Genomic DNA, 26,146 nt, shown 5'->3' on the forward strand with positions numbered 1-26,146 from the left:
GGTCCATTGAACCAGGGCCCGTATGTCATAAGATACCCATAGTATCACAACTGCAAGTCATGCCTATACCATAGATGATTTTGCTTTAACAACAACCAGTTCCTCAAGTTGACAAAGAAACTGCTCAGTTCAGTACCGCAATCACTACCATAGCACCACATCAAGAATCAGTAGTAGGACCATCTCATTAACCCAACATCCTCAATGCTCCAGGGATTACCACTGGGTTACCACAACTTCCAACAGATATACAAAGTACCTCAATCACTACCGTAGCACCACATCAAGAGTCAGTAGTAGGACCACCTCATTAACCCAACATCCTCAATGCTCCAGGGATTACCACTGAGTTATCACAACTTCCAACGAATATAAAAAGTACCTAAATCACTACCATAGCACCACATCAAGAGTCTGTAGTAGGACCACCTCATTAACCCAACATCTTCAATGCTCCAGGGATTACCACTGAGTTACCACAACTTCCAACAGATATACAAAGTACCTCAATCACTACCGTAGCGCCACATCAATGTCAGTAGTAGGACCACCTCATATTATTGTATTGTCCTGATTCTTATATGCAAAGAAGGCTTATGGATATAATTGTAGGTCTAAGCTTAGTGTTGTTCGTTTTGAAAACCCAACAGGTAATCTCAAGATTTTTAACATCTCTTACGAGTTAAATTGGTCATGAAATTTCTATCCTGGTGTAATTTCTTAGCCCATGTAATCTCCTCACTGATATAAATTCCTGAGTTTAATCTTTTCCAATTAGGAGCCATGTTGTTGCGATTTGCAGTTCAAACTCAACATTCAATTTCAGCTAACAATTCATTTCAAAAGGCATCTATGACAACAACAAGCATAGATTTTTTACTACAAACCGATTACATGTAAATTTACTGAAAATCAAAGTAAATTCATGTGATACATTAATAATAATGTTCATGTGAATGGCAAGAAGTCACAACTTGACATCACTTGACTTGCTCACTGCCAATCCTTCTTTTTTTTCTTTCTTTTATTCATTTTCTTTCAATCTGATTGGGGATCAATATAGTTTACAGTTATAAACTTGTATACAACAAAGGTGATAGTGCAAAAACCATTAAATCTGAAGATGGACATACAACAGCGTACAAGTTTTAATGTGAGTGGAGGAACCTTTATTGCTACATGTACATCATTAATGCCATACACAATCACCACTATTATTCATTGCTTACCATGAAAACCATGGAAGAAAGATCTCCTTTGTTTGTCTGTTCTTTCTTTCATCCCCCTACCCCCCCCCCCCTCATGCCATTAGATTGAAAACAATCTCTAAGAATACAAAGTGTACTTTTTGTGCATTTTGTGTTTTTAAGAGTGAGTTAAGATTTACTGGCAGAAAACATTTGTAGAAAAGTGTTGATCATATGCAGAACTTTTCAAGGTTAAAACAACTTGTGCGTTTTAATATGTTTGTGTTTGACAAGGTTAATACAGAGCTAGAAGACTTGATGAACTGAAATGTCCAAGATACAGATCATCACCCCCATTTTAATGAACATATTTTTTCATGTTTTCAAGTTAAAGCAGGAGTCCCTGGATAATAATGAAGAAAGATATAGGATAGACATGGCCACATCCAGAGTTCTCTTCAATGGCTCTTCAATACAATATTCACTCCTCAACATAGAAACTTTCCATAACAATGTACATTTTTACGTTGTCTAGTAGTCAGGTCTTGGATGCTTCAATTCTTTGTAGTCAGTTTTCACGGCCATAAACTGTAAATGAAAAGGAAATAAAATATATGATCTGAAGTGAAATTTATACCATTTTATCACAATTTAACAATACATATCACAAATTTAAACTGAAGTAGGACAGTAGCTTGGGCGAAACTACACAGAGCCTAAGGGAGATTCATAGGAGTTTGTTTTGTCCATTACCTCAATAAAGTTTTCAGAGTCACAATGGGAAGTGTGGAAGGTAGCAGAGGAATTAGCAAACAGTGTTGACAGTGATATGACTTGAGGCACTCAGGGATGTTGTATGCGACAAATTATTCTGTTTGGTATCATGTATTGCTTTATATTATTTACATTTGTGTCTATAAGCAAAAGCCTCCCTCTAATTTCACATATGGAACTGAAATGGCTTTTCCATTGGTTTTCATGAATGTCTGATCAACAATAAAATCAAGCTACTCTTGAGTACTACTAAGTAGGTTTTGGTTAAAGTATAAGAAATTTGAAAGTAAATACACATTGCTGCTTTAAGGATAATGGTGGTACATGCCAGCAAGGCCATTTTCTATTAAATAATCCAGAGAGGAAGGGTCAGGTGGTAAGAAACAATAAACTAGAACATCATAAATATTGTAGCTCACATGATTCTTGCTAAGTGTCTTGTATCACCTCCAGTATCATGGGTCACTGCCATTACAGAAGACACTTTGTAAAGACTTCTGGACTAGTAACAGATACAAACTTAACTTGAGATAATGTTGTTAGCAACTTCCATCCATTCCTTTGAAAGACATTTCCCTTTCTAAACATATTAGAGTAGAATGACCCATGGTCTCTTGTCACATTACTCCAAAAGATGTAACATGAACAAGTTGGTCAATATCCAACACTAGAAAGAAATTCCCACTGTTCTTAATGGCAACAGCAGATGAAAAGTGACTTAGTCCCATCTCAAGAAAATAGTTTTGATATTTAATATCCCTTTAAACTGAATTTTGACTTATAAGACATCCATACTTTCAGAGATAGTCTCACTTTGTTTTCAGTTTTGGACAGTGCTCAGTTTATTATGAGATTATCATACACTGCTATAACCTTTGATCCCTCCAGAGGTACACAGTCATGTACAGATAATCAGATCTCTTACAGAGACAGCACAGCGACAGAGAGAGAAGTCTACAGTATGTACTACAACCAATTTCATGTGTTCATCATAACCTGCTCAAGATGATCTCTGATGTATTTTTCATTATGATTTACTGTGCTACTTCACAAACTGAATTGCATAAACCAAGGTTGACCAAATCATTCTTCCATTTGGTTGCAAATCACTCCATACAACAAGATGAGTTCCAAAGAACCTGATGTACAGTATATGGACTATCCGATGTAAAATGACCTTTGACCAACTGTTTGTGTAAACATTAAAGTAGTAGTTTGTGCTTGAGGGTCTGCCAAGAAAGTAGCACATATTTCCATGTTTAACCAACAAGAATACGCTATTTCCAATTCGGGCCAATACCACAATGTTACTGTGGTTCTACCATATAGAGATCTTCTACCAATGGCACCACTTTAGCAGTGAAGAGAAAGCAACAGTTCAACTCACCTTTGTCTGTTGGTTATCTTTAATCATTTGCCATGGATGTGGATTCTTGCTCCTGTTCCAGCTGAAATGAAATAAATACAACATATTACCAAGAGGTACTTTTACACTGTATATGTTTGACCTACCCTCACCAGTACTACGATAAGCACTTGACACATTCCTCCACATCGCCTTTTCCAGCTTTAGGTCTTATAATCTCGCATGGAGATGGTGATGACGATTCCAATACACAGCTTCTCATTGGTGAATCCCACCTCCAGTTTATGTAAGATCAGTGGACTCTCTTAAACAGTTTAAGCGTGGCATTAAACTTTCCTTTCTTGTAAGTGTGTTTAATTGGTCACCATAACTTAGTACCTATAAAGATTGAGCAAGACTTGAGCTTGGACTCTGTGCTATACACGACGACCCATTATTATTATTCTTTACTTTTCTTTAATGTTTAAACAGTTGGTAGACAAACTAAATATCACATTTATTTTTGTTCATGCAAGTGAAGAAAACACTGTCTAATATAATGAAAACACTCTCTCTCTCTTTAAGATAATATGAACTTGATCAGATATACTGGTCCATTTCAACAAGGGGAATAGTTTTGTCTTAACATGATAACGGCAACATGGCAACCTAATACACATAATGGGATTTTTGGTCATTTATCATCTATGTCCAGTATTATCTAGTTCATTCTATGAGTGTCTCAAAAGGTCATAATCTCCACTTCAAGAATAATGAAGCATAATTATTATTACCAATTACAAATGGTGACCATATATTAGTCGCTGACCTGGGTATTCTGCCAGTTCTCCGCAGACTAGAAAGTCATCAGAGATGTCTTAATTAATGTAATATTATGACATACATCAATGACGATAGTTGGATTTGTATCTCCAATTTAACTTACCTAGCATCAGCATTTTGAGTGAGCCTGAGAACGTAGGCAGTGGCAAACAATGCTCCTCCACCAACACACACGAACAAGGGCACCAACTGTAAAAGAAGTCATTTGTGGTCACTTTTATGTGCTGAATGAATTGCAAATAACAAATATTTGTAAGCTATTTCATTTTCTTTCACCTTTTGCATGTGCAATTCTCACATTGTTTTGTTACAAACTAATACAAGCTGCCAAATCTTCCATTAAAATACCCACGTATTTTAATTTTATTAAGACACAAAATTTCATCCATACGCTTATGTTGTTTATTGGATGCCCACAGCTGTGCTTTATGCAAGCGGAATATATTCAGCTCTGGACATCAAAACAGAATGCTGGTAGGATGTGGCAGAGGGCTGCAAAAGATAGCTTGTGCTTTGCTCTCTACTAGCAGATGAGGAATGAAGAAGAGCTCATACAAAACACATAAATTTGAAGTAAAGAGAGCTAAACAGAAATGCCCACACTCAAGCAAGTGACAATGTGAAAAGTTTCATTCTCGATATAAGATGAGATATAAAGTGACAAAACACCAGACAAATGTAAGTTTATGTCAAAAGTCCTTTCTACATGTAGGTTAACATTAATGCATGAATTAAATGAGGAATGTAAAGTGTCTTTCTCAAAGTAATTTGAGAATAACAAAACAAAAAGGTTGCTCGTCATACATGGGGACGTTAATCACCGAGCATGTCGGATAGACGAGACTCAACTTACTACTACTAATATGGCTAGCCTAAAAATGGTTGCTTTACACCTGGGCCAATGTCATTTCAATCCTCATGATTGAATGTTCAAAAGCAAGTGAGTCATACTCTTAAATCAAAGCCTTTATGATGGTATGTAGGGTAAATTTATGACAGTAAGGGCAATAATGTTCTTTTAAAGGAGAGCGGTAATGAGGATCTTGCTGATTTTGCTCAGTGGTTTAGTTCTATCCTTCAGCTATGTGCTTTCATCAATGGTTTAACCAAATTCTGCCAAAACTAAAAAAGGTCAATACTTGTAAAGGTCAGGAGTCAAACTGCATGAAGCAAGGAAAGAGTTCCCTTAATTTTTGCTTGTGTTCGAGTTTACTGTTTGGCAAAATGTGTTAACTAATCCACAGAAAGGTCTCAACAATATACAAATTGATGTTTCCTTCTTTAACTGAGGCACTTATGGCCATTTCTCTTAAGGCTTTGTAGATTTAAGTTGAAGCTGATTTCATATTTTATTTGTTTGCTGACCTATTGTTGACATTATAGTGCCTGTGATATCAATCGTGCACTTTAAGTAAATATAAATTATCTTTATTTGCAGAAAACAACTTTTTCTTTCACATACATGTATGTACAATATGTTTTTCTTCAATTTTAGGATACCAAATCCAGGATAATGAAAATAACATGGGAAAGTTTCAAAGAAAGTCGAGAAGGATGTTTAGACTGAGTGACTGTCAAGGAAGTTAAGCTGCTTATAGTTTAATAGAAGCATGGGTGTATGTAATGAGGGATTAACTAAAGAAGTACAAGGCGGTCACAGATTGCGGTAACTGGCAAAAGAAGGCCCTCGTTATCATGGAATAAGTAAAGTATTAAAATGTGGTCACCAAATATGGTGATGCTGTTTATTTAAAATTAATAATCACCGCCCCTTGTAATAAATCATCATTCCTCTTCCAACACTAAGCTAGGCCTATCCTGAGAATCTAGTCTCTATCCTGCTCCAGCCAAATTCTATCCTTCTCCATCCTCCTCAATCATTTCAATGTCCCTAATTAGTTCTGTAACTGTAAGACTTTCTGCTCCTTCAAAATCAACCCGTATTTTCCACTGACAAAAATGTTGTTTGCCACTGACAAATTTGGTGTGCGGAAAGCAAAGACGGCAGCAAAGACGGTGCTTTCTGCACACCAAATTTGTCAGCGGAAAGTACCGTGTGCGGAGAATAACGGTACCAGGCTAGGCCTAGGCCTATACGAACGAACTGAGCATATGTATTATACAGTCGGGAGCGCTAATCAGTAAGCTAGGCTATCCGACAATTCAATTTGTTCGGTAGGCTGATAATTCCACGAAGGCCTTGTCTAAGCCTCTACGACTGATAAGTATTGCTTAGTTCAGCTCAAATAATATTTAAGATCATTAAATAATCGTCATAGCGAGGTGTAATATTTTCTTACCGCGTAATGCGATCGGAGCGACTTTAACGTAAGGCCTTGCATTTTTATGATAAATCGTGCAACAAAGTGGAGGTCTCGTATTTTGCCTTTTTCCGTCGATGTCGCAAAAGCTATTGCAGACCAAAATTGTATGGTGGAAATATGCCACAACAGAATTTGGCTGGATCACGGAAATGACGTTTTCAGGTGACTTGCCCTGATGACATCAGCCATTCTTCTATTTCCAGATGCATTTTCAATACATCACAAAATTGGAAAAGTTCATATCTTCGCTATGCAAAATGCTATCAGGATGAAGTTTTCGCGTAAAGATTTTCAAAACATTGCATTTTTTCTAACGTACTTCAGCACCTGAAAATCATTTCAACTTTCCTATGATTCGTTTTGTATATACGATATGCATGTATGTATTTTAGATCCTGCCCTGCAAGCAGGAACTCGAGAAGAAGCTTCATTGGCTTATCAAAGCCGCAAGCTGACCGGAGTCAGTCTCTCATTCGCTTTCTGGTCACTTCGCCCAACAACCATTTCGCCCAACTGCCATTTCGCCCAACCAGCCTGGTCATTTCGCCCAACCAGCATATGGTCATTTCGCCCAACCTTGTTGGTCATTTCGCCCAACCATATTTTTACTGATATTCAATCAGAATAATTACTTTTTCTATTTCACTAGTTCAATTTGATTTATTTTGGGTTATATTACTTCGTGGTATGTAAATAAAGTGAGGTCCGCTCGATATTGATCGGAGTCTGAGCAGTTATTTCGGGTATAATGGAAGGATTACACTACTTTAGGCGGTTACGCATACAATGGAAGTTTTATTATTATACAAATAAAGGGGAATCGGTCTCCATAAAAACCTATCAAACCCAACCCCTAAAACACTGATCATCCATCCTACCGACTAACAATTCCCGAACGTTTCCTTACTAAATTGAAAAAAAATATATATATAGGCCTATATATAAAACCCGTCCGTAATATTAAAGTATTGAATCAATGTAACCACTGTATCAATGTTTCCACGACTACAACTTTCCTTAATATTCGGTTCGTATCCCGCGTTAGTAACGTTAACAATTTCCGAACGTATCATTTTGAAGTATAATGTTTAATCAAGGTTGGGCGAAATGACCAACAAGGTTGGGCGAAATGACCATATGCTGGTTGGGCGAAATGACCAGGCTGGTTGGGCGAAATGGTAGTTGGGCGATATGGTTGAAGTGACCAGCTTCCTCTCATTCATATTTAACGTCAATGATTATTTGTCAACAGCTCTGTAACTGGACGACATACATTAATCTTGGGGTGGCTCGAACCGGGGACCTTATGATTGGAAGGCACCGGCGTTAACCACTGAGCTAACACTCCACTATGTATAATTTATGTAGGAAAATAACACAAATAATAAAATATTCTCAGGCCCTAGCAACCGTCCTCATCATTCCATGACACCCCCACCCACTGAAGGGATGAAACAATCCCTGAAAAAAATGAAATTTACCGATTATGCCATCAGGTAAGAGTTAAGCACTGATTTATTTACATTGTATACTGGTCCCTCATGCTGACCGATAGTGGCACACGGTCGGCGGGTGAGCGTTTATATGGGCCTTTAGCATAAAGAATCAGGATGAGGTTCGGAGCTCGTTTGAAGATGGGGAAGCCACCATACAAACATACAGCTCTCGGGATGATTACTCACCCTCCTCTCCTTGAAGAATGTTGGCATAATTATAAGTTACTCAATTGAATAATTGTAAATTGCCGTCAGAAAATAGTCGGAAAATTGATAAGTTCATATTAAAAGTATATAATGTCAATTACTCCAGCTAAGAGACATTGAAAAAAAAAACATTATTATGTATGCCTACACGATTGCACTTATAGTACTTCTATGAAGACCTAAACATATGCACTTATATGACTTGTACCGAATTCCCAGGCTACTCAAATGTATGCACATATGCGTATCATGAAGTAGTGGAAAAATGTGTCCAGTTCACACGGATAACATTCAGCATACGACTAAAGCTAGCTGCCTGTATTAGCATCTTATCAAATGAACTTCGAATAATGGTACTTCTTTACTGCGGTGTTTGAATACTTACGAGTGATCGACCTTTGCTCAAGCAAATTAATAAGTAATCTTTTGAGTCAAAGGTAAGTGCTTACAAACTCCATAAACAATTTCAATGACACGGCAACAATAAAAGCTACAAGAAAAGAAACATCATGGCGTTCAGATACAATGACAGAAAAACTAGGACAATAACGATATTTATTGAGCTTTTATTGGTTATTTGTGAGTATTCAAATTGATTTATTCACTCATGTACGTTCAAGTTAAGCTATAACATAGACTTGAGTCTCAATTTAAGAAATTGCCCTCGCCCTACTGAAGATAGAACGTAATCAATGGGGTATAGTGTAAACTGTGTTATTAATTGGACCATAAATGGTATATAAGACTTAAATTTAGAAAGAAGAAAAAAAACATTATTGCTAAACATGTAACTGTGTGTGGACACAAACAAGCTTGTTTAATGTATACATAACATTCCTGAAACTGTTTCCGTATTAGGAAGTCGGTCGAACACATATACTTTATGACATCATAATATTGACCTCCATGTTTTGATATAGTTATGAAGCCCGATATAGAAAGACGACTCACTGTTCACCCGATTCACATAGTATCATACAATCATATTGTATCGTAATAATATACTGTAAAACATCCATAATAATGGTCATAGTATTATCCGTTTCACATAGTTTTGTACAATAATATTGTATCATATACACCATAATAAGAAACATCCACAATCATATTGTTGCATATAGTATGAACTATTATATGGTACAATGATATACTTTGATAACAATTATATTGTTTTGTTTTTTATGTTGCAGTACAGTTGTATTGTTTACTAGCATGTGAATCGGCTGCACTGTTAGCCTATGTACTATAAACACGTACAGGGTCAATGTTATGATCAAGAGGAACTTCAGTTTTTTGGAAGAGGACATAGTTGTTAGGCTTATAAGCAGTTGGTTAGGCCTCATCTGGAGTATGCTGTGCAAGCTTGGAACCCTTATTTTGCTAAGGATAAGGAAGTACTTGAGAAGGTCCAGAGGAGGGTTATTATATACAGTGGCGGAGCGTCCATACAGTCAGGGGGCGGATGCCCCCCCCCCCTGACGGACTCAAATGGACTGCTGGCGCCCTTTTCAGCTTTTTACTACTTTTTACTTATTTGCGATTATTGACTTTCTATTGCGCTCTCATCTACCTATTGATATTTGTCATATTCTGTTGGTGTAATTTTCTGACAAAAGGGCGACGACACCTATTTATTCTTCGTTTATCTGCAAATTAGCAAGGCCCGGAAAGGGTCATTTCCAGCGATCATAGGGAATATCTTTACTCAAAAAATGTCTGTACGCTCCGCGCCAACCTGTGGTGGTGCTCCGCTTAGATAGTGTCGAAAGCGCCCCTACAGACCATTCTTGCCCCCCACCCCTGACCAATACCCCTAGCTCCGCCACTGACTATATAGGATGATTATTTCCCTAAAGTATATTCCTTATAGGCGGTTTCAGCTGCTGAATCTAACCACACTGGAGCTTAGGAGGTTACGTGGTGGCTTGATTCAGGTTTCAAGATTGTGTATGGTTTTGACAATTGATCCTTCACTGACTTTTTCATGTTTGCTAAAAGCAGTTGTACAAGAGGTCATTGTCTTTAACTCCTGACGATACAAAGTAGGATTAATATTCGGCATAATTTTTTTCTAATAGGGTTTTGAATGAGTGGAACGGTTTGCCCGAGGAATTTGTACAATGGGTTTTAAAATGCTTTGGACCAGCACTTTAAATTAAGCATTGTAATCGGGTCTGAGGTTTTGTGTCTTCCGGGTTTTTTTCTCTCCCATGGGGTCCTCGATGGGGACTCGATTGTCACTCCTGATCCTTTTCGCCCTACTAAACTAAACTTTATTAAATGTCGTCCAACTTGGCACAGTGAATCAACATGAAAAGTTCGACCATTGGGCACTTGATGGCACGTTTAGTACATATACATACCGGTTTAAGTGCATTAATTGTTATAAGGAGTCATCACTAGGTTAAAGCCAGCCCGTTTCTCTGTTTCTAACGATAGCCCGATTACCTTACAGCATGCATTAAGGTGAGAAAGTTACATCCGGGATCGCCTCTAGATCAACCCAAACTCATAGCTCAGTGTTTGTCTGAGCCCGTGGCTGCGTTTCGATAAAGTGATCAAATTTGAGGCATGAAGGCGGCCGATATTTAACTAATGATAAAATAAAGGTTTGTTGTTCCGGTTTTATACACAATGTAGGGTGGGGACAAGAGAGAAAGGAAAAACAAGGGTAACTCCGATAGTGAAAAGAAAAGTAACCAACCTAGCGCCAAAACTATGTTTCTTTTATTGAATTAAATAAGGAGGTAAGCATTCGACGGGTGAGCTCGCACCTGCTGACATTCGACAGCAAGTTTCATCAAATAGCCAAATTTTGTTTATTTTTAAGGAATATGTAATGTGAAGAGTCCTTGTCAAATGTTTATTCCCGTAAGATTGAACCAACATTAAAAGAAAAGGGGGAAAAGGGGGAGACGTTCCATGCACCACTTCCACGACATATAGAATAATGATGGCATGGCAATTGAGATGATAATCATATGGCGACACGAAGAGAGGTTGAACAAAAATATTAGGTGCCCCCCTAATGCCTGGCAACGTCCCTGGCGAGAACGATTTCTTGTTCAAAATGTATAAATCGTAATATCTATCAACAAAAAGAATACTTTATCCAAACACAGTTGCAGTTTTATATCAACAACATTTTAAGTACAACAACATTGACAGCAATAAATAAATAATAATCAATTATTTAGGCAAATGCTTGGTTCAGCGGTTAGAGTGTCCGCCTTACAATCTTTGGGTTCCAGGATCAAAATTTCGCCAGGAGACAGATTCTCTTGACCTATTCAAAATCGCTGCATTGCAGTGTTGATGTGCGGAGTCTTCCGTGGATTTGGTATTTCTGGTTTGTGAACTTGGGAAAAGAGGTTTTTTCTGTTCTAAACTTGGTTTCGAAACAACTTTGTTCGTCATCATGGCTGCACTGCAGTGATGTAGAATGGGGTGTATTTGCCTACCTCGGTATTTGAGAAAATGGTCACGGATGCCGGGGATACACTCTCGTCCGTGGGATGGGGACGTTAAAAGGCGGTCCCGGGAGCAGGAATGGGAGCGAATTCACACCCCTGCCTCGTTATCCTCTGAACACTTATCGAAAAGAGAAGGCCAGAAAAAGCAGGTGTTCATCTAAGATCTAACACGGATATGGTCTCAAAAACAAGACTGTAAGCATAGGCGTAGGAGACCAATTTGATTTGGGGGGGGGGGGGGGCTGTAACGACTTGCCCGAAAAATATAACCAAAATTTTTCGCGCGCTCCGCGCGCCCTCAAAATCTCAGTGTTCATATCATATAGGTATTCATCGGTTATTACATCGCATGCCAAACACATACAATCATATGCCGTGTTATTACCGTTCCAATTTGGTTAGAATTATTGGGGAAGTCGGTACAATAATAATGATGATAATAATATAAGTTTAACCATTGAAAAACACATTGCGAATTATATTTCTTTCAGTTTGGTGCCCCAAAAATTCTCAGCATATTGCCCGATTTTGTTCAAAAATGTTTGGTTGGGGGCTGCAGCCCCACCCCAGCCCCCCCCCCCCCCTAAACTAAAACTAAACTAAATTGTGATGTGAATCCCTCTAAAAAATAAATGACGCATGATATGTACGCTTTACTGCAAGGTCAACCACGAAACTCGTAGCTGTAGTCTTGTTGCTTCTTCCATTGATCATAACACTGCACATGTTTCAAGAAGAGTCTCAATTTTCGTGACGCAAGTTACCTGGAGCGCGACAAAGCTGTGAAATTTTCCCAATGATTACAAGTAACATCTTAGTTCTGCCAGTGGAGAAAGTGGCTCCAGAATCAGACGAGGAACTTACTAAGCGTACCTACGTGTACGTTATAACGTGGACCCATTCCACGAGAATAATGGGCATGGCAAAGTGATACACCTAACCTAACAATAAACATAGCCTATGGTCTAATGTTAGGCCTAGGATATGCCTAACCTAAGTTAGACTTAACATGAACTGAAAAACATGGAGTCGTAACAACTCAAGAAGTGATGAATACAAAATCAGATGAACTTGACTTGAGACAAACATGACTTGTGAATTGACTTTAAAAAAAAAAGACTTTACATTTGACAACCCTAACCCACACTGGAGCTTAGGAGGTTATGTGGGGACTTGATCCAGGTTTTCAAAATTGTGTATGGTTTCGACAATTTATCCTATACCGACTTTTTCATGTTTGCTAACAGTAGTTGTACCAGAGGTCATTGTCTTAAACTCCAAAAGTCACATAGTAGGATTAATATTCGGCATAACTTTTTTCTAATAGGGTTGTGAATGAGTGGAATATGGTTTGCCTGAGAAAGTTGTACTTGCAGGTAGTGTCAATGGGTTTAAGAATGCTTTGGACAAGCACTTTAAGCATTGTAATCGGGTCTGAGTGTTTGTGACTTCAGTTTTTTTTCTCTCTATAGGGTCCTTGATGGGGACTTAAGTGTCCCTCCTGATCCTTTTTTTTCTACTAAAACTAAAACTAAACTTGATTATAATTCTGGTTAAGCAGCTGTAAAATAATGATTTAAGACTGGGCTGCCATTCTTTGTCAGCTCACACAATTTGCAAATGTTATAACTTACTGCCTACCTACAACAACCATTATCCTGATGGGGCAATATTATGACTAATATGCATACATTACTCCACTTTTGGCTATTGAATTAACACCAGTACAGAATATATGCTAACAGAGTTGACATATTATTCTAGTATTAAGCTAATAAAGCAAAACATTTTATCTAACAGAAATTGGTTGACCATTTATAGATTACTGTATACACAGATGCAGGATTGATACACAGTCTCATTTAGTCCAAAAGAAGCTCTTTGGGTGTGAACATTACATTTGGCAGATAATAGTGATTTAGAAATTAAACAGTACTTAAGGATTGTGGAAAACTTCATTCACAGAATGTAGTTCAAGACTTTAAAATTAGGCCCAATTCAAAGCACAAGTACAGTAGTACCCTTTCAGCAATATCACCTACAAGAAGGCTGTATAATGCTAGACTAAGTACTTAATGATCTTAGCTGGTAAGTTACATTCCGACATGAGAAGTAGAATTTGGAATAATAGGCTAGTGTGATCACTATCATCAATTGCAGATTTCTTTCCAGAGTTTTATAGTTGATAACATTCTAACGGAAATCACAAACAGTGTTTATTCTTAAACGTTTGTGCTGTTTGCACAATATCAGCAACATTTCTTTATAGTGCAACACTAATGTAACACAAAAGGCTTTTGTAACTGATGTTAAATACCTGTAAATGTGAACTAATGTTATTTCTCTTCTACTTACAGTATGTTTCTTTTATCTTTCACAGGTTGCTTACCTGAAATCTACAGTGCTGATCCTGGTAAGGTTACAGTACCTCCTCCATGGCTTTAGGCTTTAATTGAATTTACTATGACTATGTCTATTAGGTAGCACCAATAAGGGCTGGATGGCACAATTGGTTCTAATAAACACAGGAATTATTTTTAGGGTGGGCCCCTGGAATGACTTCAACATGGAGGACACAGTGATGAGAAACAAGATGATATGGCTGCAAGTAATGAACCATGCTTAAAAGCATGTGAGGAATCCATGTAGGTCATAGGTACATATATTTCATGATGTCAATACTAATAAATGTACACAATATGTTAAATGAATGACTGTTTGAACATTGTACTTGCATGTGCAAGTATGTAGTCCTTCAATTATAAACAAGTCAGTACAGTACAAGTTGTGTTTGAAGAATATGTTAACTGTCAAATAATGTAAAACTCAAATGCAGATTGTTCAGTTCCTCAGTTTAAAGCCAAGACATTTGATCTTTATCCTATGTACAAGAAGACTTAACATTGTTGTTTCTCGTCTCCAGGCTGTCCAGAGGGTAGCTGGTCAAAGTATGCAGGATACTGCTACTCAACTTTCTCAGTCGCTTCAACATGGCAAGAAGGTGAAAATTCCTGTCTGAACAACAATGGCCATCTTTACTGGTCACACAGCCAAGCTGAAGAAGAGTTTTTGATCTCTACCGTGGTAATGTACTTTCATATACATCATTGGTTCTTCTGTTTATTGAAGTGTTAGCCAATTTGATGGGGGAGGGAGGGGGTGGCAGAGGAAAGGTTGTAGATGATTTTGGTTGCTCTTTAGTTTGACAGGAATAATAGTAAACTTTTTCTATTGTAAAACATCCTTAAACACGGACCCTATTCATCACATCCAAAACTGCCATGTATGAGGTTTTTCTGAACAGATATAGAGTCAAACCACACCAGAGTGGGCACTTATTCCATGACCTGCTTATGATTGAAGTGGACATATGACATGAGCAGGAGTAGGTCCAAGATTACATAAATGAGGATTTGTGGCATTAAAAGTAGGAACGTGATTATGACGTCTCAACGTGTTCTTTGCAGACCTCATATTTCTACAACCTCTATTACCAGGTATAATAAAAACCTTCCTACCCATTACAGTGTAAGAACATATCAGAACATTTGACATCAATGCAGTGTCACTAAATATGTAGTATTTTTATTTACAATTAAGTGTAAGAGAAATCATGGGAATTATTAATGAACTAAATAAAGAGAATTATCCAAGCTACTGTAAAGGCCAGTAATTAATCAATAGGATTGAGAGTCTTGCTCACCTTTGAAGTTATTTAATTCTAGTCTTTGCATTTAAGTAAACTTTTGGCATGAAGGTGAAATCAAATCATGACAAGGTATTCAGTGTCAGAAATTTGGAAAGGAGTGAAATGGGATGTTTTGAAGTCTTTATTTCAGCCCCTATACTTTTGGTGAAAGGCATCTGTACAGTGTCTGTGTGGGGTCCGTGGTCCACCTAGAATAAATACAGACATAGAGTGAATCCTTGACAACGCAACCATGTTCGTACCGTTAATAAATTTGGGGGCTTGTGGTCAATTTCAAATGTAATTTTCTCTCAATCTGTGAATCATATTTGTATATGCTTTGGTGAAGTATTGTTTTGTTTTTTGGAATCTGTCATTAATGAAACAGCTCTGGACATTCATTTAAATATACTACTATTGAGTATCAAAGCACTGATTATTTTTACCAAGCCCCATATTTTGTGCTTAATGGTTAAAACAGTAGGGAAGCTCTACTAAGATTATCATCTGATGTGATGATAAAATATATTTCCAATTATGCTACCAAGCACAAAGAAATACTGTGTGCCTAGTAATCTAGAAGAATTGTTCAAGCTTTGTAACTTTCATGAATTGCTAGCCTATTGTTGTACTCACTTCCACTTTGTACTTTCATTCACCATTGTTTCTACAACAACCCATTGTTTTGTGTAGGTCAGAGGTCATTTGAGGTCTGAAAATTTTTAAAACACAAATGTAAAGCTTGACTAAAACTGTATATTTGATCTGTTGTCCACATTGTTGTCAACAATGACAAAGCTTTAAACTCTTGTGTGCTGTGCTAATATATTGAATGTGCTCACAGAAAGCATAGCAAGGAATTGCTTAGACTGCTGTCTTCCTAGTTTCGATTTCACCTTTTAGAATGACTTATGTTTGCTCTTTCCAACAGCTCACTCCTGAACAGGAAGATGAACAGTTTTGGATTGGTCTGTCCGACAAAATTCAGGAGGGGGTATTCATGTAAGCTATGTAATACACATCTTGAATTAATTAATTCAAACTTATGAATATGCATAAGTGATTATGTGGAATCAGCCAGTCAGGACCATTTCCTAATGCTAATACCACTCTATACTGTCCTTTCATATCATGCTTCAAAGCAATGGTACTGACAATATGACCAGTTCCTAAGTAACCTTAATCTGATAAATATATGAAATTAATACTATCAATAAGAATGCTTTGAAGTACAATAGCATAAATTGCCCCAACTGGGAATTTGGAATCTGTAGGATTGTATGAACACCTTGGTGAGTATAAATGCCAGGTAAATTGGCTGAGGTCAAATGTCAACATAGGTCAAAGTCTGGAATCCTTGTAAACAGGGTAAGCCTTTAGTTACCAAGTAGACTTTCATACTTTCATGTTAACATCAAGTTCTCCTTCATTAATTGAATGATTAAAGTTCAGCTCTTTGCAATCATTTTAAAATCTTGTTACTCCTGAGACATTCTTCTTGTACACACATTTCCCAGCTTCTAAAATGGTTGAAACATTTGCTTTGCAGGTGGAGTGATGGCAGTACAGCAGATTATGTGAACTTTGCTCCAGCTGATGACAATGCAAACAACACATGTGTTTACCTTAAGCAAAATGGAACAAGTAAGAAGATGCATTTACCATTTAACGTCTATACGATAAATAGACTCCACATACCAGGGCTGATTTTTAGGGGTGGGCTGATTATTAGGGGTGGTCAGATAGTCCAAGACTGTATCATTTCAACAGCTTCACATTCAAATTAACAAGTATATTTAATTTAGGTTTAGCTATCATTTGGAATCAGTGACATTCAAAAGTATTTGAAATTGTGGATTGGGAGAGGAGGAGCCAGGGGTGGGGGGGGGGGGTGGGAGGGGCGGCTTTAGGATTTGGGAATGGAAGAGTTGTCCCAAATCTTCATCACATGGCATTCTCACGAGTGCAGTCTGTTATAAAATGAAGTAACAAAGTTTTTTGTCGCTGATTGGGGCAACAACAAGGGGAGCATATTTTGTCTTTCAGGGGGTTTCCAAATGAAGCCAAATATGGTACCAGTATTAATGTATAACACTGTTCTTGTGCAGTGTAAAATCTCTTGTGATTAGTGATATCTATGGTTTGGATCAATTTGATGTAAGTTGGATCAGTTTTGTATAAGTTTATTGCCGTTTGAAATGTTAGTCGCAAAAGCACAGAGAGGAAAGAAGATGCTAGAATTATCATGGTAACCATGACAATGACTGTCTGCTTTCTGGAAGCTGGGAAACTATTTTCATTCAAATAACTGTCCCTGTTTTCAGCTACTCTGTGGTTTAGAGAAGATTGTGCATCCAACCTCTCGTATATATGTAAAGTACAAGCCCTAGACACAACCACATCAGCAACAACACTGACAACCCAGACACAAGGGAAGGTTTCTCCACCGGTAGGGTCTTTCTGTCCATCACCATGGATACAAGTAGGGGACTCCTGCTTTGAAGTCTTTGGGTACTCTGAAGCGAATAGAAAGAGTTGGGTTGATGCTAACCAAAGTTGTAAAGATATGGATGCCCAGCTAGCAAGTATTCACACTCAAGCAGAACAATGTGAGTAACATTTTATTCATCATTTTCGCAATATCACATCAGCAAAACGAAATATAATACAACTAACTGTGTCAAAATGAAGTCAAAAGGAGCTAGACTTAGTAAATTAACTCATACTTAGTATGTGGGATCAACTAAGTACAATAACTCATACTTGGTATGTGGGATCAACTTAGTACAATAACTCATACTTGGTATGTGGGATCAAATTAGTACAATAACTCATACTTGGTATGTGGGATCAACTGAGTACAATAACTCATACTTGGTACTGGGATCAACTTAGTACAATAACTCACACTTGGTATGTGGGATCAACTTAGTACAATAACTCACACTTGGTATGTGGGATCAACTTAGTACAATAACTCAAACTTGGTATGTAGGATCAACTTAGTACAATAACTCATACTTGGTATGTGGGATCAACTTAGTACAATAACTCATACTTGGTATTGGGATCAACTTAGTACAATAACTCATACTTGGTATGTACAGTAGGATCAACTTTAATAGTACAATAACTCATACTTGGTATGTGGGATCAACTTAGTACAATAACTCATTCTTGGTATTGGGATCAATTTAGTACAATAACTCATTCTTGGTATTGGGATCAATTTAGTACAATAACTCATACTTGGTATGTAGGATCAACTTTAATAGTACAATAACTCACACTTGGTATGTGGGATCAACTGAGTACAATAATAACAAACTGTAAGCTTGAACAAACTTATAGAAATAGAAACCTATGCTTGCCTATGGAGGTATTGACCAGTTTGACTGCCGATGTGTGTGACCTAGTGCTGGCTAAGGTCACTTTGTAGAAATTGTTGCAAATACATGAAAGAAAGAAGGTGTGAAGAGGATTTCCTTGACTTCAAGCTGACTCCACATCACCAAAAAAAAAAGTTATTTTTCTGCTATAATTCATATAGTAGAAGTTTCATTGTGAATGCCACAGTACTGAGAGTGTACGCAAGTGTCACATTTGTCTCACCTACAACTTCAAGTGCAACATGTTCAGTTGTAATCATGGGCCAATTGCGGCATAGATTGCTACTGGCTCAGGAATTGGACCATTACGGGACTGGGGCCTTGAAAACACTGTCACATTTGGGCATTGGATGAATCCTCAGTACAAGTTATGAATGGCATGTCTAAGCCAGTGGGTTCCAAGCCATTATATGGAAGGCCATTCTATTCCGTGATCCGTATTAGCATTACACAATGATTGTAGATCGTAATAGGCTGGTTCCAGCTGAGGTAAACTTAATACATTATCCTCACAGCTTTACTGGTGGCAGAGCTTCTGTTGGCAGGGACTGCTAATGTCTGGGTCGGTATGTTCTCGGATAATGGAGGACCATTTCAGTGGGAAGACGGCAGTCCTGTTGATTATTTTAAATGGGCTCGAGATCAACCAGATGGCGAAACACAAAATAAGGTAAGATTAAATGGAAGTGAGATGTTACTGTACAAAGGGAAGGGAGATGTTACTCTACAAAGAAAGGAAGATGTTACTCTACAAAGGAAAGGAAGATGTTACTCTACAAAGGAAAGGAAGATGTTACTCTACAAAGGAAAGAGAGATGTAAGATGGATCTACATTTCTATGAATGGATTTTTTTCCTCTAATTAGGGTGGGGATTTGTGGAGGGGAAAAATCTGTGTTTTCCAAAGTAAAATTCCAAAACAAACTAAAGGCAACTTAATTTGCCTTAAATGTCATCAGAGTTTCTTTCTTTTTCTTTCTCTGTAGAGTTGTGTCGAGCTTCTTAACAACGTTGATGAGGCTGGTCGTTGGAATGATGATGATTGTGACTATCTTGGAGGCTATGCATGTCAGAAACCAACAGGTACAGCCATACAACCACAGAGTGTGATGCACTATTGTGGATATCATATATACATTCAACTGCATGTCAGAAACCAACAGGTAAAGTCAAGTATGCACAGAGTGTCATACACTATTGTGGATATCATATATACATTCAAGCACATGTCAGAAACCAACAGGTACAGTCAAGTAACCACAGAGTGTGCTGCACTATTTTCTACTACTCTAAGGACAAGATGTTCATTATCATGTACATCCATGCTGGATATGCTTAAACATGCTTCCACTTTCCATTTAACCTTGCTACTAATGTCAAGATATTTCATCAAATATCCCCTTCAGTTTTAATGTAATTAACCTTGCTTTGCAGCCTGTCCTCACAAACTGTTGATCAATTCTGTTTCATTTTTTAAATTTCCTTTTCTAGATGTATCATACTTCCATACTGAGGGTCCAGTTATCTCCATTTGCGAGAGGCCCAACTTTCAACCATACCGCGAATCCTGTTTCTACATTGATCCAGATCCAGTAGATTTTAATTCGGCTGTCACACTCTGTAAGGATCTGGTATCTAACTTGGCGACTGTCGTAGATGGTTATGAAGAAGCCTTCCTCGAGAATATGATATTTCACAAAGGTTTAGATAGTGCTTGGATTGGTTTGACTGATGCAGAGGTTTGTTTTCTCAACATAAAATATGATGAAGATTATTCACTCTATTAAAGAGAAGTGAGTCTCGTTAATGAAACAATACTCCAATCATTGAGAGTATTGAATTTGAATTAGCTGTGTAACCTTTCTCAGAATGTGAAGGGCAAAAACACTCCAATAACAAAGTATTCTGTTTGCATTCTGGATTGATGTCTCCAGAGTTGTACGGTGAAAGACATTTCAAACCATGAACTGACATGAACTAGATCATCAAGTGCAAATGCATGAATGTAATAAAGCTCAATTCATTATTGTCATTTCCGACAATTTTTGTTATGTAAGTTGTTATTAATATTATTTTTTGTGTGCAGCACAATGGTATTTACAAGTGGGTTGATGACTGGCCTGTTTGGTATACCAATTGGGGACACAATGAGCCCAGTCGGGGTCTGCAGGAGGGATGTGTCGCAATGATGTCGGATGGCAGCTGGAATGACACAGTCTGTACTGAAACAAAGCTTCCAATTTGTAAATTTACATTTGGTGAGTGAAATTGTCGATTGTTGAAGATGGTGTCTGGAACATTGACAATTTTCGTAAAAGTCTATTTTTCCTTCAAGTATAGAGTTGTTCATTAATGTAACAGAAAGTATGACCTCTTGCTTGATGTTATTAAATTTCTGTATGCTGTGGTTGAATGGTTACACTTGTGACATGATTTCCCCGTTCACCAGTGTTATATGTGTGAACAGTGTTTAGTGGCTCCAACTCCAGTCCATGAGAAAGCATAATGTTTGTGGCTTGGCAAGCAACAACAACAAGATGCAAAAACAATTCATGAATCAATGAGTTTCAAATTTAACTTCCAAATATATATTAAAGAAAGGAGGCATATAAAAATACCTCTAAAGCAACCTGATCTATAGAACGAGACTGAACACATCACTGTTATGGTTTCTGTCACATGTTGATTTCCACCAATCAGAGAAGTTTAGTTTCTAATTTGCATATCTTTTAATAGAATTGAAGAAGGTGATTATGAATTGGTATACTAATGCTACATCATCACAAGACAAACAGTTACTAAGCTAGACTATTGTAAAAGCACAAGATGCTCTCATGCCTATAAAGTTACAACACATGGCAATATAACATAGAAGTCTTATCGGCAATAGTTATGATAGAGAGACTGTTTAATCCAAATCTGTTCTCTCCTAGTCAGATGAATTCTCTTAAATCTGGTACAAATATAACTTCTGTAAAGATTTCAAAAGTACCTCAAGTTTCAGGTGACTGTACATGCTGTTCCTTTTCCTCTAAAGAGACTTTTGATAAGTGTGTATGTGGTGTTTTGTTTTTCAGATTCAAAACCAACAGTTCCCGCTGAAGTAGCAGGATACTGCAGCAGTGGCTGGTCAGGTTACGGTAGCTATTGTTACCTGCCAGTGTCTGGTGATGGTGAGGGCTTTACTTGGCAGGAAGCCAATGACCAGTGTCAGATACTAGGTGCAGAACTTGTTAGCATACACTCTAAAGATGAGAATGAATTTGTGGAGTTGTTAGTTGAGACACAGCTAACGGGAGAAGACTTCTTTTGGTTTGGACTATATAGGAACGATGAAGGTAAGACTTGTTCTCATTTTGTTCTTCGCTATGCAGAGTTGTATTCTCATTATAGTAAGGATATCTCACAGCAGTTACAAATCCCTCAAACTGTGGTAAATGCTGTCAACATGAGATTAATCATATCAGCTATTAGACCAGTCACCTTCACTAGGATACACAACCCATAAACTGGTCATATATCTGTTATAGCAGAAAATCTTTCTCTAGCAATTAGTTTAATTATGTAACCTTTATCTTTTTCTTCTTACCCTGATTTCTTTGTTTAGATGGCTTCTCTTGGACGGACTTCACTCCAGTAGAGTATGATTATTGGGGTAGCAGGGAGCCTGTCAGTGGTTTGGAAGGTAAAGATTGTGGACTGTACTGGTCAACATATGGACAGTGGTCTGTTGAAAACTGTATCAAAACGGAAGGATACATCTGCAAAACATTAAAAAGTGAGTTATTGAACGAAATACAAATATCAAGTGTAATGTAATATATAAATACCTGTTGCCCTATTACCAAGATCACAGAAGGCATATTTTAGAGGCTATTCTTAAGAATTGATTTTCTGTGTAAGCCTTTCCATGTGTACCACATTAATTTCTAACATTTTGATTCTTTTCAAATTCAGTTCCTGGTACAACCCCCGGACCACCAACCTCAACTGATACCTATACAACGTCACCATTAGAAACCAGTGCAATCATTTCTTCTCCTTCCCCATCTCAATCTGCTCAACTGACATCTCAGAGCACACAGGAGCAAGAAAGAACTACACCAAAATTGAGTACACCACATGTATCCACTGTATCCTCTGGTAAGTTCTTGTTACACCACATGTTATGTTGCTTACAAAGATATTCAGAATTTGACCTCTGCTGATCCCAAATGAACTTTGACCTCAACAAGCAATAGACTTATTGTACTCAATAAGGTGGATCCATATGCCAAGTATGAAGTCCATCCATGATGTCTTTGATGGCCTACCATGTTTACAAGCCACAATACACACAAGTGTATATACACACACACACACGCACACCATCACATAGATTCCTCTTGCCTTTATTAGCAAGGAATGAAAAGTGTTGATAATTACTATATGTATATATATGTATGATGTTTATAGTGATATGAAAAAGTGTCTGGGTGGTGCCAATTTGCACCATTGATTGGAATAATTAATCTCTCAATATTTAATAATTGCTGGGACTAGAATTTTTGAGGGATGCCTTTAGTTTGATCAATTTCAATGTTATTTTGAGGATTTCTGGGTAGTTTCTGGAAATGGACCACAAAGGTGCTTAAATAAAGTAGTAATGATATGAAGAAGCACAATTGATTCAATGATGCTTTCTCTAAGGCAAAGGTCCTTAATTATCTACAAGGGTTAGAGCAAAATGTCACTATACCGTGAAATGTTTTTTGTTTGTTCTTTCTTTAGCAGGACCAACAGTCACTGAAGAGCAACCACCAGTGCCTGGAAAGGATGGCAAGTGATATATTTAAAAAAAAAAATTGCATTTCGGGATTTGAGGGGAAAAAAAGAACGTTACTAAATTGATAAATAGGGAACCTACCTGTATTATGCTATCAAACATGACTGCATCATCAAATTTCCATATTCTGTGCAATTACCCATTGCATTTGGCATTTGATATTATGTGGGTATTTATTAACGTCGAAATGTCAAAAGTGGCAAAGGAAGACCATGGCTTCTGTAAACACCTACGGTGTGTGAATGGTTGGTTCAATACATCTGTACCACCTACATACACAAACTGTGTATAACGATATAAACAGACTCCTTATCAGCCCCACGGTGGTGGTGTAGCTTCAATCTCCATTTTGACTCAGTTGCAAACAGTTTAGTTTCACAGCAAAGTCCACTGCAACAGTTTCAGATTAATGTTTGGTTCACCCTTATTTAGGATATGCTCATCAAGGTAGCATACGCCCATTAAAAGCCCATTGACTTACACGCTAAATCACAAAGTATTGTCTTCTCTAAGTCTAGAGAGAAGTTTTCACTTGCTAAACGCTACCCATCACTGAATAGCTGACAAGTTGGCCTTTCATGGCACCATCAATTTTCCGTACCATGACCATGCAGATTTTTTGCTACGAGAGCCGGAACTTTTCGTCACTTGTAAACAAACCTCTTTACTCAGTCGTAAACAATCTTCGTTCGCTGCTCCTGGGAGGGCTAAACTGGTCTAAACTAGCCTCAATTTTACCCAATTTTTTAACCACATGTGCTTCCATTCATGGTCTTTAACATCCAAGCCACAAAAAAAGCACATCCTAATTGATAACAGCAGAAAAGTTGTTCTCCTGCTCCTAATTGGCACTTTTCCTCAGTGAAGGAGAACACTTACCGTGGATTGATATAGACGCTAATAGGAGTATGCCACCTCAAGTTGAGGACTGAACCCACTGTTCACCTGGATTATGAATTTTGATCTGACATATCTGTAATGGGCTAGATTTATTGTCCAGAATCTTACCTGTCCTGTTTAATTTCTGTATTTGCAATAGATTTGACTTCCAAACATGTTCTACATCTATTTGTTTATGAATATTGTTTGCTATTCTATGATCTTTCATTTTTTTTTTTCAGGTTTGTCTACGGGTGGTATCATCGGAATCTGCTTTGCGGTTCTGGCTTTCCTCTGTTTGGTCGCTGTCCTTCTGGTTTTTGTTGTCAGAAGTCGCAATTCTCAAAAGTTTGGAGACGGTGGTATGGTACCCAGTATTACGAATGCTGTGTATGCTTATGACAGTGGTGGAGATCAAATGAGAGTTGACGATAAAGCCAGAATCATTTAATCCTCACGGATCTTGTGAAGTAAATTTGATGCATCATTTTTATGAATGGTCAAAGTCTTTTGAAGTTGACGTTATTCGTCCTTGTCACATATGAACTTATTTTGTTAATGCACCTGACAAAATCAAGAGTCAAACCATGCCAAGAAGACAGTTAAGCATGTGTGACCAAATAAATGTATAATAATATTATTATGTATCTTGAAAGCAGATTTTGATTCAATGATTATAAATGTTTATGCTTTTTGATATTAAAATCCAATGTGAATAAAGAGCTTTAGCTTGACTAGACAACTTTCTTTTGAAATAATCAAGTACAAGTCCATATAAGGGGGTAGGTAAGTACTATGTAGGTACTTGGTAGAGTCCTGCTGTCCTCATATATAAATCCATATTAGACATTTTGTAGGCAAATAAAAGATGAAACAGAATCCATTGGAACCCACTTAACAGTGGAGTAGCTTGTTTTAGCCTGTTAAGTGATGGAAATTGAAGGAGACACAAACCCAACCATCATTATTGGTCTAAGGGATGGTGGGAAGTGCGATGACCCCCCCCCCCACAGCCAGGAAACACAAACCCAACCATCATTATTGGTCTAAGGGATGGTGGGAAGTGCGATGACCCCCCCCCCACAGCCAGGAAACACAAACCCAACCATCATTATTGGTCTAAGGGATGGTGGGAAGTGCGATGACCCCCCCCCCCACAGCCAGGAAACACAAACCCAACCATCATTATTGGTCTAGGGTACAGAGAGAAGTGCATCAAACACCCCCCTCCCCCCCACAGCCCAAGAGACACAAACCCAACCATCACTATTGGTCTAAGGGATGGTGGGAAGTGCCATGAACCCTACCCCTCCCCCTCCCTCCCACAACCAGGAGACACAAATCCAACCATCATTATTGGTTTATGTGAAAGAGATAATTGTCTTGAACAACTTCCCACAAAGACTAAAAAAATCTCATTCCATTTGGGAGATATCAGAGATTTCAAGTTTCTTCACACACAAGGCCAAAGACTTGATCAAGTCTAAATCAACTTGCTTGTGGTAGTTGTTCTTCACAAGGATCACTATCAAATAAACCAAAGTTGAAAGTTGGGTTCGAGTCAAATGAAATATTACTCACTTCATTTGCTTCCTTCTTGTACAATTGACAACTTGTGTAAAAATTTCTTTGTAAAACATGTCAAATCCAGTTAATAGTTAATAACAACTGGACAAAGGTAGAACAAATCTGAAATAAATACATTTATAAATACATA

The 26,146-nt window shown here is 37.7% G+C and overlaps 2 protein-coding genes across 3 annotated transcripts; one reads left to right on the top strand and one right to left on the bottom strand.

Moving 5' to 3' along the window:
* Positions 1 to 1,146: 1,146 nt before the first annotated feature.
* Positions 1,147 to 6,609, bottom strand: LOC139966066 (cytochrome c oxidase subunit NDUFA4-like). The gene is made up of 4 exons (XM_071968716.1): positions 6,450 to 6,609; positions 4,253 to 4,338; positions 3,349 to 3,409; positions 1,147 to 1,775 (listed from the first exon to the last, which is right to left on the bottom strand). Exons 1-4 carry the CDS (start codon positions 6,489 to 6,491, stop codon positions 1,719 to 1,721), a joined length of 246 nt encoding a protein of 81 aa, XP_071824817.1. The 5' UTR covers positions 6,492 to 6,609; the 3' UTR covers positions 1,147 to 1,718.
* Positions 6,610 to 8,622: 2,013 nt separating this feature from the next.
* On the top strand, positions 8,623 to 26,144 carry LOC139966068 (macrophage mannose receptor 1-like). Of its 2 annotated transcripts, none has more exons than XM_071968720.1 (15): positions 8,623 to 8,755; positions 14,030 to 14,062; positions 14,573 to 14,733; positions 16,269 to 16,339; positions 16,887 to 16,981; positions 17,662 to 17,946; positions 19,242 to 19,396; positions 19,712 to 19,808; positions 20,217 to 20,464; positions 20,812 to 20,983; positions 21,803 to 22,063; positions 22,333 to 22,503; positions 22,683 to 22,868; positions 23,496 to 23,543; positions 24,672 to 26,144. In XM_071968720.1, the coding sequence occupies exons 1-15, from the start codon at positions 8,686 to 8,688 to the stop codon at positions 24,878 to 24,880; spliced, it is 2,262 nt and encodes a 753-aa protein (XP_071824821.1). In that variant the 5' UTR covers positions 8,623 to 8,685; the 3' UTR covers positions 24,881 to 26,144. The 2 variants fall into 2 exon arrangements, with proteins under 2 accessions (XP_071824821.1, XP_071824822.1); XM_071968721.1 differs by having other exon boundaries at positions 23,499 to 23,543.
* Positions 26,145 to 26,146: the final 2 nt, after the last annotated feature.

The sequence above is a fragment of the Apostichopus japonicus genome, chromosome 4, assembly GCF_037975245.1.
Source record: "Apostichopus japonicus isolate 1M-3 chromosome 4, ASM3797524v1, whole genome shotgun sequence".
NCBI lineage: Eukaryota > Metazoa > Echinodermata > Holothuroidea > Aspidochirotida > Stichopodidae > Apostichopus > Apostichopus japonicus.